This window comes from Notolepis coatsorum (genome assembly GCF_963971535.1).
Source record: "Notolepis coatsorum genome assembly, chromosome: 11".
In the NCBI taxonomy this organism is placed as follows: domain Eukaryota; kingdom Metazoa; phylum Chordata; class Actinopteri; order Aulopiformes; family Paralepididae; genus Notolepis; species Notolepis coatsorum.
The window spans coordinates 3,469,501-3,479,500 of NC_140175.1; the positions used below are offsets into that span (position 1 = coordinate 3,469,501).

General features: G+C 41.0%; 1 protein-coding gene across 1 annotated transcript in view; it reads right to left on the minus strand.

Moving 5' to 3' along the window:
- Positions 1-10,000, minus strand: part of LOC311236478 (metal transporter CNNM4) — a gene marked incomplete at its 3' end in the record, with an annotated part of 49,173 nt that overhangs the window by 22,893 nt on the left and 16,280 nt on the right. The window contains exons 5-7 of the mRNA XM_084324156.1: positions 7,261-7,403; positions 4,269-4,403; positions 102-271 (exon numbers count right to left, since the gene is read on the minus strand). Coding sequence (XP_084180282.1) covers positions 102-271; positions 4,269-4,403; positions 7,261-7,403 — 448 coding nt within the window. The remainder of the gene's footprint in view (positions 1-101; positions 272-4,268; positions 4,404-7,260; positions 7,404-10,000) is intronic.

The window sequence follows — 10,000 nt, forward strand, 5'->3', positions numbered from 1 at the left end:
GAGTGAGTGAGTGAGTGAGTGAGTGAGTGAGTGAGTGAGTGAGTGAGTGAGTGAGTGAGTGAGTGAGTGTGTGTGTGTGTGTGTGTGTGTGTGTGTGGTACCTGCAGGATCATTATAAAGTAGTCCACAGGTTTGCCTCTCAGGTAAATGAAGTGTTGAGACGAACGCTTGTCGTTTTCATTAAACTTGATCTCCTGGATGACGTCTGGGTGTCGAAGGATCCTTAACAACACCTTCTCCGTGACCAGCTGAGGGCTGAACACACACACCTCTGAGAGGAGAGGAGAGGAGAGGAGAGGAGAGGAGAGGAGAGGAGAGGAGGAGGGGAGAGAAGAGAGGAGAGGAGAGGAGAGGAGAGGAGAGGAGAGGAGAGGAGAGGAGAGGAGAGGAGAGGAGAGGAGAGGAGAGGAGAGGAGAGGAGAGGAGAGGAGAGGAGAGGAAGGGAGAGGAGAGGAGAGGAGAGGAGAGGAAGGGAGAGGAGAGGAGAGGAGAGGAGGAGAGGAGAGGAGCGAGGAGGAGGAGAGGAGAGGAGAGGAGAGGAGAGGAGGAGAGGAGAGGAGAGAGGAGGAGGAGGAGAGGAGGAGAGGAGAGGGGAGAGGAGGAGAAAGGAGAGGGGTGAGAGAAGAGGAGGAGAGGAGAGGAGGGGTGAGAGAAGAGGAGAGGAGAGGAGAGAAGAGGAGAGGAGAGGAGGAGGAAGAAGAGATGAAGGAGAAGCAAGAGAAGGAGGAGGGAGGAGAGGGATGGTTAGAATGGTAGAAGCGACTCCGCGCCGCTGAACCCGAGATCCTGCCCAGTTTTAAATGTGATTTTAACCCTTTCACTGCCACACGACAGAAGGTTAACCCTTTACTATCACACTACAGACGGTTAACAGTCTGTAGTGTGATAGTAAAGGGTTAACCTTCTGTCGTGTGGCAGTGAAAGGGTTATCCTTCTGTAGTGTCACAGTGAAAGGGTTAACCTTTTGGTAGAGTGGCAGTGAAAGGGTTAATGTATTCATGTTTTAAACGATAGTACCTTGATTTTCTTTTATGCAAACTGTTCAGCACTTTGTCAACTGTGCTATACGAATTAAATGGACCCGACTTGAAATGTGTCTAAAGACTTCTAGTGGATGGGGTGATGGGGTGTAACGGTACATGTTAAATACCCTGTTGTATGTCCGTTCTATTTCATAATTCTTAGACTATTTTTAAACTGAATCATTTAAAACAATTTTTATTATTTGTATTACTGAATGAAACTGTAAACAGAGAGCCTATTGGGATGCTAGATCCTAATGTGAAACACTGATTTACCTCACCTTGCTACCTGTCTATCTTTTTTATGCTCGCTTATGCCTGTATTTTTTTTACTGTTGTGAAGCACTTTGAACAGCAACCTCTGTATGAAAAGTGCTATACAAATAAAGTTATTATTATTATTATTATTATTATTATTATTATTATTATTATTATTATTATTATTATTATTATTATTATTATTATTATGTATTGGTCCCGCGACTTCACGGTACGGACGTCACAGTTCGGTACGTCCAGCCAAACGACGAATACGTCTCACATACGACACTAGGTGAATCTAGTGTTGCACATTTCACAAATGTATGCTCAATATCTTTACTTTACTTTACACTGGCTTACTTTGATCTTTAACGTTGAATATCACGCTTGTATTGCCACATTTTTAGACGATGAATAAAACGTTAAAGCCGACAATGATGACAAGCCGACAGAACAAATTAACAACCGCGCACGGTTTGCGAACGAGACGAACGATGTTTGTAACACAGCAGGGTCATTACAATACGTTGAAAGTGTCCATCCTTTTCTTGGTCGCTTTAAATAATGTTAACCAATCGAAACACACACACACACACACACACACACCAACTTTCTTCCACTACTTTCCCCTCACAGCTGATCAGAGAGAGAGAAAAAAAGAAACACGCAAAAGTACTTTTGCTGATCTGGACTGGTCCTCTGAGCTCCTCTCCAGTCGAGCTGCGGTGTTTAAATCCAAAATAGTGATCAATCCTCTGTAGGGATGTCCGATATTATCGGCCGACCGATATTATCGGCCGATATCGGCGGTAAAATGTGATATCGGAAAATATCGGTATCGGTTTGAAAAAAGAAAAAAACAATAACAATATTTGTTATATATAAATCCAGTGAAATTATTAGTTACCTGAAATTATTCAGTTTTTTGGGGGGGAAAACCCTGCATATATCGGTATCGGTTGATATCGGTTGATATCGGTATCGGAAATTAAGAGTTGGACAATATCGGAATATCAGTATCGGTAAAAAAGCCAATATCGAGCATCCCTAATCCTCTGCCATTGTTGTGTCACATGGCATCTCTTCTCTAGAGTCTTCTTTCTCTGCTTCACGGGAAGTTAAATCTACTCTAGAAGTGAAACTGAAACTGAAAGCATACACCGGTGGGGGTGGGGTGGGAGGCAATTAACCCTTTCACTGCCACACGACAGCCAGTTAACCCTTTCACTGTGACAATACAGAAGGTTAGCCCTTTACTATCACACAACAGACGGCGATGCTCCATCATTAGCATCATTAGCTCCGCATTTAACCTTCTGTCGTGTGGCAGTGAAAGGGTTAATTTACTCAGTGGATCCCTGAACACAGAATGACACCGGTATCACCGACCACCGCAGCAAGCCTAGGTGGAACGGAGTATAACTTAATAAAAAAACTATTATATTTAATAATTATTTTTATAACAATTATAAATATATAATAATTATTATACATATTTCTTTCCTGTTGTACCGAACCGTGACCCCAAAACCGAGGTACGTACCGAACCGTGGCTTCTGTGCACCGTTAAACACCCCTAGAGACGTTACATAATTCTGCTATAATAAAGACAAACCGTCTTTATGCTCGTAGCCTCTGGCCCTAGTTTAACATTACAGCCTTTCCACTCCCCAGACTTTACACTAATCAGACTTTCCACTACCAATACTTTACAGACTTTCTACTAACTCGACTTTCCATTACCCAGCCTTTCTTTCCACTTCCAGACACACATGTGACATACTGTTGGCATGTTGCTTTAACCCCAGGCCCTGATTAAAGGCTGAGAGACTGTTGAATGACATTCTGCCTGTCTGCTGGGAGAGGAACTGTCCTCAGTATTCCCAGTAGGGGTGGACGGTATGGTCTAAAATGTATATCACGGTATAATTTGAAGCATAGACGGTAACGGTATATATCACGGTATCAGTGTTTCTGTTCGAATAATTTTTTTTGCCTGATAGGCAGGCTATATAAAGAATGACATCCTCAAGGCATGTAGATTTATAATATTTTAACTTAAAACTAGGCTACTTTTGCGTATAAAGTCATTATATTCCAAATAAAATAAGTCCCGAGTCGAGACTCCGTGCTGCTCCCATTGCAAACAGCGGGGCTGGATGCTGGATTTTGCTAGAAGCATATGTAGCTGCAGAGCCGCAGAGCCAGGGGCGCTTTCAGGTCTGGTCACAGGCCCGCTCAACAGCGCCCCCCCACCCAACGGCTGAATTGCCAATGGCTGAATTGGAGTATTGCACTGTGCAATACTCCAATTCAGCCATTGGCAATTCAGCCGTTGGGTGGGGGGGGCGCTGTTTGACGGGCCTGTGACCAGACCTGAAAGCGCCCCTGGCTCTGCGGCTCTGCAGCTGCATGCTATTCGCAAATCCACTGCTGCAGCCGTCCTCCCGCTGCAGCCGTCGTTATCATAACACTACACACATATGTTTACAGCAAACTGTAGTTGATCACCAGGTATGTTTTATTAACGTAGAATAATTCATATAAGAAAAACGATAGTGAAATCTCTTACCTTTCTCCACTGGTTAAAAATGCCAGGAACTGAAATTGAAACTTGCTGTGCGCCGCGGTGATATGCGTTTATTATGAAATGACAATTGCGTGTTGACACGCCCACTGCGCGAAGCCTCCTAAATAACTTTTTCCAGTTTGCACATATCTATTATCTATGACTAATTCTATCTATTTTTAGGGGCAAATGCGATTGAAATAGTTGCGCTGTGGTTACATGACGTCATTGCTATTTTAGAGCTGCTCTACCGGTTACACAGTATAGTCAAAATCCATACCGTAGAGCAAATTAATACCGTTTATACCGTATACCGTTTATACCGTCCACCCCTAATTCCCAGTATCCCCAGTGTCCTCAGTGTTCCCAGTGTTCCTCAGTATTCCCAGTGTTCCCAGCGTCCCCAGCGTTCCCACCTGTGGCCATGAACCGGTGGGCCGCCAGCATCAGCTGAGGGGAGATCTTCACGTTGCTCTCCGTCTCGTTCTTGAAGGCAGAGAAGTCGCGCTTGTTCTTGTTGCGGTCCACTCTCTTCCTGTTGCTGTTGTCGGCTGGAGAGAGATGAGATGAGATAAGATAAGATAAGATAAGATATTCCTTTATTCTCCAAGTTCAAGTTTCTTTATTAGTTGTCATACAGAAGTACAGAATACTTTTATACAAAATGCTTCTTACTGTTTCGCTCCAGAGACTGTGCTAGGCAAAGATAGATAATAAAATAAGTATAGCAAGTATAAAATAGAAGTCAAGTACGTAGACACAAATGTTTAGTATATACATAATATACATACAATGCTCTATGTAGAGTGGAAGTAGAAGTAACTGAGTTACCATACAATATACTATACAGTGCAAAGCAGAAGTGGGATGAGGTACAATTTAAGTACAATATAATTTACAGTAGGTGTAATGAGGTATGGGTTTGTAGTGCAAATTCTTTACAGATAAATATAAATTGTGCTTAGGTGTACTAAAGTGTGTAAAGTGGGTGCTGCAGTGAGTTGTATGTTTAGAGTGAGTGTGTGCGTGTGGATGTGTGTGCTGTGAGTGCATTTGATGGTTGTTACATAGTGTTATACAACGGCATGCAAATTTCTCGATTCTGATTGGCCATTCACACGTCTTTATTGACAACAATCCACGGTCCTGGGCTCAGGACCCGCCCACAACCAAATCACATAACCCTCCCCGGCTCACTCCGGGAGAAAACAGGATCGCGGAGATCAAATGGTTATGTTGAAAGCACCATAACGACTAAATATGAAGCGATTCTGTCAAGGGGAATGTGTTAGTATTTTAAACAATGTTGGATGATGTAATTGATGGGTCTTGACTCAATCTAGAACAAAAGAAAAATCGCGGATTGATTGATAGATTAATTGATTGATTTAAATTTCTTCCTTCCTACTTTCTTGCAGCGTTCTCTCTCACACTGTCCGACACTGGCGTACCCACAAACACACACACACACATACACACACACACACACACACACACACACACACACACACACACACACATACACACACGCACACACACACTGTGACACACACACACACACACACACACACGCACACACACACACACACACTCCTGTCTGCAACAGCGGGGGAGTCAGACTGAGAGAGAAGCAGCGCTGTTTTAAGTGAGCATGGTCTATTGAATTGATTGATTGGTTGATTGCTAATTTTATTACTGTACCCCTGGTTTCCAACTGGTTAAGTTTAGGCTAAAAGAAATAAATAAAAAAATAGGGCGAAGAAAACGTTTTTTTCCTATAGGGCAAAGAAAACGTTTTAATAAATTTTCAATCAATCATTCCAATAATACACAGTTGGATGTGTTAGTTGGTTGGATGCACTTCAAGCTGCTTCCACATGAGGCAACTTCTCTCAATCATTCCAATAATACACAGTTGGATGTGTTAGTTTGGTTGGATGCACTTCAAGCTGCTTCCACATGGAGTTGTGGGAACTACTTTTTCTGGCGGATGGTTTTTTCAATAAATCTTCGATTAATGTGTGTTTATTGTATAGAAATAAGGTTGGATGAATCTGGCAGTTGTATAAAAGCTTTACACCACGTGCAGTCGTGATTTGTGACCAATAAACCATGCCTAGGGGGGTCTAACGACCCTCGGCTGCGCCTCGGGCCTAACAACCACCCCTAGGCATGGTTTATTGGTCACAAACCACTCCTGCGTGTGATGTAATGCTTAATTATTGTTCGTTGAGCATCCTGATGGCCTGGGGATAGAAGCTTCATAGCAGGAGGGAGGGGGGGGGGGGTACAGGTATGGGCAGGGTAATAATAGTAGAAAGACATAAATAGAGGCAATGAAATTAGATCTGAATATAAAAATATGAGAAAAATAAACGGTGTAAACAATATAATTAACTCTGAATATAGAAATATGAGAAAGATAAATAATTAAGCAATACAGAATTTGAATATGTACTATGAGTAAGAGTAAAAAAAAACGTCTGAACATTGTAGTCCATTTAGGTGATGATGGTATATGATGGTGGTTCTGAAGAGAGTGATGTAAATATTAGGGCTGTCCCCGACTAAGGATTTGGATGGTCGACTATGATTGGCCAAAATTGCCGTTAGTCGACTATTGGTTGACAAAAAAAATATATATATATATATATATATATATATATATATATATATATATATATAATATATTTAAATTTTTATTTATTTAAATTTTGTATCATTCCATTTGGGCTGTGGGGGGTGAAGCTTAATGTCTGAAGGAGTCGACTGAAGGCTTCTTGTCCTCTGCAAAAGCATGCAATTGGTCCACTGATGGATACATCTTGATATTTGTCTAGTCTAGTGTGTTCATTAGACGGTGAAATCCTCTTTCAGTGCCTCTGTGCCTGTTTCCGTAGACAGTTAGCCTCTGGTATGCGTGCCATTAGCGTTAGCCACGCTTCTAGGCCTCTTTTCTTTGGAAAGAGTGATACAAAAAATATATATATTATAATTTTCTTTTACATTTTTTTTGTATTCGACTAAGAGGTTGGCAGTCGACTACGGCTCCTTTCGACCGATTAGTCGACTAATAGGGGTCAGCCCTAGAATACTGTGACTCTCCCGTCTGCTCTGGTCTATAATATAACTGACACAGCAGTCCACTCACACTGTTTAATAATATATCTCCTCGTGTCGCAGCCTGCTTCACGACGCCTCACGCAGCAGTGGAGGATCCAGCTCTTCTACATCTAAAACCCTGAGCTGAGCTCATTGTGTCTCATCTGCTTTGATTCACAACACGACGCTGTCCGCTCAAACAACCACAACTCGGATAGAAACGTGTGTGTGTGTGTGTGTGTGTGTGTGTGTGTGTGTGTGTGTGTGTGTGCGTGTGTGTGTGTGTGTATGGCGCGTCTGACTCACTGTAAAGGTCGGACTCGTCCAGGATCTCTGATTTGATGATCTCCTCGATGACGTCCTCTAAAGTGACCAATCCCAGCACCTCGTAGAACGGGTCTCCCTCCCCCTCGTTGTTCACCTTCTGGACGATGGCCAGGTGGGATTTACTGGTGACACCAGTGACAAGATTACATTACATTAGATTACATAATACATTAGATTCAAATGTATCGTCATCATACAGCACAAGTACAGTACAATGAAAATAAGTCGTTGTCTCTTCTTCCCCCCCCCCCCCCCCCCCCCCCCAACACGACTCTTAATGATAAACACTGTTAGGACTATCTTGACTCTTAACACAATGGCGCCCGACCACGTCCTTCTGTTGTGGACAGAAGGACGGATATATCCCGTGGCAAGTTGTTTTGGCTTTTATTCATTTTAATAACCTATTCAAGGGTCGCGAGCGGCACTTGCAGATGTACCCTACTCTTTGAATTCGCCAAAGTGCAATACCGGCCAGATCCTCTAGGGGCGCTATCGCGATAATAGAGTGTTCCCTGTGGCAGAAGTTGTCTTATTTTTTTATCTCTAATGTAGTTTTCTACTCATCTGAAGCGATAGCTATCGTCTGTTGCACGGGATACGTTTTGGATTGCGGATTTCACTATGCAATAAGGGGATTTATCATCAGCCAATGGACATATCGATCTACCAGATGGCGATCGATAACGGGGAAATGCTCGGGGGGATCCAACCGGCTCATGGTAAGATCTTTTTCACTTAATTACATGCTGATCAAAGCTTGCTATGATACTCAACCAGCCAACCAGCGTATGTGGCTACTTAGACGAACACGGTTATTGGTAATCAATAATCAGAAACGACGTCCCCCGCCCCCCCCCCCCCCCCCTTTCATGCATACATGCTTGAGGATCATACCGATCATATGCAGTTTGAGTTTTAACTGTAGCTTTTGTATAACGGAAATGCCATTGGATATAACGTTAGTAGCTATTAGCCCTTTATCTCGCCTTCCAGGAAATATACTAGACCAAATGCCGTATAACGCTTATATTCACGGCGCTATAAAATGAGAACGTATTGATGAAAAAAAAAATTCTTTAATCCATTTTGAAGGGACGGTTTATGGTCCCAATTGACAATGAGAATGGACAGATAGCAATACTATAAAGTATAGATTTAGCTCTACAAACAGCCCCACGTCTGTTTACATTTGCTGGTCCTCTAGAGATTTATTAGACGCATCCCAGTGGCCCTGAATGTGTTAATAATAAACACTGTTAGGACTATCTGACTCTTAATAATAACACTGTTAGGACTATCTGACTCTTAATAATAAACACTGTTAGGACTATCTGACTCTTAATAATAACACTGTTAGGACTATCTGACTCTTAATGATAAACACTGTTAGGACTATCTGACTCTTAATAATAAACACTGTTAGGACTATCTGACTCTTAATAATAACACTGTTAGGACTATCTGACTCTTAATGATAAACACTGTTAGGACTATCTGACTCTTAATAATAAACACTGTTAGGACTATCTGACTCTTACTAATAAACACTGTTAGGACTATCTGATTCTTAATGATAAACACTGTTAGGACTATCTGACTCTTAATAATAAACACTGTTAGGACTATCTGACTCTTAATAATAAACACTGTTAGGACTATCTGACTCTTAATAATAAACACTGTTAGGACTGTCTGACTCTTAATAATAAACACTGTTAGGACTATCTGACTCTTAATAATAAACACTGTTAGGACTGTCTGACTCTTAATAATAAACACTGTTAGGACTGTCTGACTCTTAATAATAAACACTGTTAGGACTATCTGACTCTTAATAATAAACACTGTTAGGACTGTCTGACTCTTAATAATAAACACTGTTAGGACTATCTGACTCTTAACAATAAACACTGTTAGGACTATCTGACTCTTAATAATAAACACTGTTAGGACTATCTGACTCTTAATAATAAACACTGTTAGGACTATCTGACTCTTAATAATAAACACTGTTAGGACTGTCTGACTCTTAATAATAAACACTGTTAGGACTATCTGACTCTTAATAATAAACACTGTTAGGACTGTCTGACTCTTAATAATAAACACTGTTAGGACTATCTGACTCTTAATAATAAACACTGTTAGGACTGTCTGACTCTTAATAATAAACACTGTTAGGACTGTCTGACTCTTAATAATAAACACTGTTAGGACTATCTGACTCTTAATAATAAACACTGTTAGGACTATCGGACTCTTAATAATAAACACTGTTAGGACTGTCTGACTCTTAATAATAAACACTGTTAGGACTATCTGACTCTTAATAATAAACACTGTTAGGACTATCTGACTCTTAATAATAAACACTGTTAGGACTGTCTGACTCTTAATAATAAACACTGTTAGGACTATCTGACTCTTAATAATAAACACTGTTAGGACTATCTGACTCTTAATAATAAACACTGTTAGGACTATCTGACTCTTAATAATAAACACTGTTAGGACTATCTGACTCTTAATAATAAACACTGTTAGGACTATCTGACTCTTAATAATAAACACTGTTAGGACTATCTGACTCTTTATAATAACTGTTATGACTATCTGTCTCTTAATAATAAACACTGTTAGGACTATCTGACTCTTAATATAATAAACACTGTTAGGACTATCTGACTCTTAATAATAAACACTGTTAGGACTATCT